Source organism: Theobroma umbraticum, unplaced genomic scaffold (assembly GCF_002168275.2).
Source record: "Theobroma umbraticum cultivar Fairchild unplaced genomic scaffold, ASM216827v3 scaffold_4.1, whole genome shotgun sequence".
NCBI classification, from domain to species: Eukaryota; Viridiplantae; Streptophyta; class Magnoliopsida; order Malvales; family Malvaceae; genus Theobroma; species Theobroma umbraticum.
The window spans coordinates 9,010,449-9,012,773 of NW_018397258.1; the positions used below are offsets into that span (position 1 = coordinate 9,010,449).

General features: G+C 32.9%; 1 protein-coding gene across 1 annotated transcript; it reads left to right on the forward strand.

The window, feature by feature from the left end:
* The first annotated feature begins 586 nt into the window (after positions 1-586).
* Positions 587-1,331, forward strand: LOC110414285 (uncharacterized). Its single transcript, XM_021425382.1, has 2 exons — positions 587-963; positions 1,056-1,331. Exons 1-2 carry the CDS (start codon positions 641-643, stop codon positions 1,117-1,119), a joined length of 387 nt encoding a protein of 128 aa, XP_021281057.1. The 5' UTR covers positions 587-640; the 3' UTR covers positions 1,120-1,331.
* Positions 1,332-2,325: the final 994 nt, after the last annotated feature.

Here is a 2,325-nt window from a genome sequence, read left to right on the forward strand (position 1 = left end):
ATATATATTACGCTCTCTATTTGAATCACTACAGCATAGACCAAGGTTTAACCTCTGACAATGGCAGAACAATTATGTAAAACAGGTGGCCAAGTGGATGGTTCAAATACTTTTCAGATTTGCATTTGGCTTTTGGGTACCAATTGCAAACTGCAATTTGCACTGAGGTTCCAAGTTGCAAGCGTTGAGCAGCCCAGATGGCTATTAATTTTATTTGGGTCAACAGTTGCAGTGGGCTGTCCACGGAATATAATAATTAAAAAATTACAAAGACCAGGTCTTTTACGAACTAGTTCATAATATCATATTTTCGTGAAAGGGCAATATGGTCTATTAGGAAGTTTTCAACGTGAATCGGGCGATAACAATGAAAAACCGAGCGATAGCCAGCCATGGCGCCCCCGCTCACGGACGAAAGATGCGATTGCTGAACAATATATAAGTGCTCATTTCCTTGCTTCTTCGTTCTATTTTCCTCCTCTCTTCGGTATTCATATTATTGATTGACCTTCTCAGACGCGGTTTAAGAACTTGTGCTATATATAATCCCAGTATTAGTGGCATAATTCGATCAATTTACCTCCATAAGGTTTTAGTTGAGCAGTAGTGTTTCATCTACAAATTTAAAATTTGAAAACAAATGGCACCTAGCAGGAGGATGAGGCAGCAGGCCCCGAAACCAGAAATGAGCAACAATGTGAGAGTGAGGCTCCACATCAAACGAGTGAAAGCGGAGATGGAAAAGATACGAGAAGATCAACAACGCTTAAGAGAGGAGCAAAGCAAAATAAGAGGAAGGTCTGGAGAGATTGAAAGTCAATTGGATCTCCTCAAAATGGAAACTGAAATGATTATGAAGCAAACAGCAAGCACTCAAATTAAGCTCCTTGTCATGTTCAAGATCTTGAAAGCCAGGGCAGGTGGCTATTCCGCTGAAGCTGCTAGGCTCACTCACTTTCTTCGGTTTGTTTCTCCAAGGCCAAGCCCATGATTCTCATGTTACAGAGTACTATTTAACCTGGTACTTACTCTGTTTTCGACCTTGTAATTTGCAGTGAGTATGTTGCCAAGGAAAGAGCAAATGCAAGCTTGGTTACAGGGAAGAAGAAACATCCATAGAAAACTCCCCAACCCGAAGCAGGCAAAATATACGCAAGAGACATTGCGTGTGGAGGCAATCATTAAAACCAGTATGCTTTTGATAAGTTGTACTAGCAGCATGTTTTCCTGCACCCCTCCCCAAGTGAACTTCCTGCCGTAAACGTTTTAATCTGTTTTCTCCACAATAAATTGCCTGTGAAACTATTTATAAATATTATGAAACGAGAAGGCCTTTGTTCAGACCCTCGCATCTCGTGTTTAAAGTGTTTAAAATGTTCAAAGTATTGTTATGGGATTCCGTTTCTCACATTTAATAGAAAGATCACTTATACAGGATATACATACGATGGAGTTAACTAACTTTTATTGAAAGATCAAATATGAAGAAAAATTATGTATAAAATATAAATAATTAAATATAATACACAAGATTAATAATTTCTTCTTGTATAATTAATATTGTTTAAAAATTAAATACTCAAAGGTAATTTTCTTTTAACTAAATATAAAGCATAAACCACAAAAAAAAAATATCTTGTATAATCAAGATTAATAAAAAAATGATATATTGGTGAAATTTTAAGTAACAATTAATAATACAATATTAATTTTAAGCAACAAATAATAATACAATGCTACAATACATATTTAACAATGACAATAATAATATTATAAATAGAGAAAGAGAGATGAACAAAACTTTACTTCTTTATAATTTTACAATGAAAGGACAAAAGAGAAGAGAAAAAGAACAAAAAGAGATAAAAAGAGATGTGAAGAAACTTTAGAAAGGGAAATATTTAAGAGTTAGAGTAAAGTTAAATAGATTTGTAAAGTCATTTATTATTTTTTATTTGTATTAATATTTTAATAAAAAATTATTTTAGGGACCCATTAATATATATATATATATATATATATATAACATATTGTACTAATAATTTATTGAAAAATTATTTTGAGACTCATTAAAAAATTTATGTAATATATAAATTTTTAAAATTTTTGCAGTAAAAGGAACGCTCCACCCTTGGGTACACATGTTGGGCGCAACACATATCAACTCAAGTTCAAAATACACACACAGATTAAATAGTAAATTCTTGCGGAGAATCATCACAATATAATCTATCTAAGCCAAATAAAAATAATATAAATCAGTAGATATAGCAGGCAACAACCAAAAATAAAGAACACCAAATTTACGTGTCCTCCAATTCAAAA

Excerpts from the sequence above, each read along its gene's own strand:
- LOC110414285 (XM_021425382.1), top strand. The coding sequence starts at position 641 with ATGGCACCTAGCAGGAGGATGAGGCAGCAGGCCCCGAAACCAGAAATG. Across the intron at positions 964-1,055 it reads AGGCTCACTCACTTTCTTCG|TGAGTATGTTGCCAAGGAAA; the intron begins GTTTGTTTCTCC and ends TGTAATTTGCAG.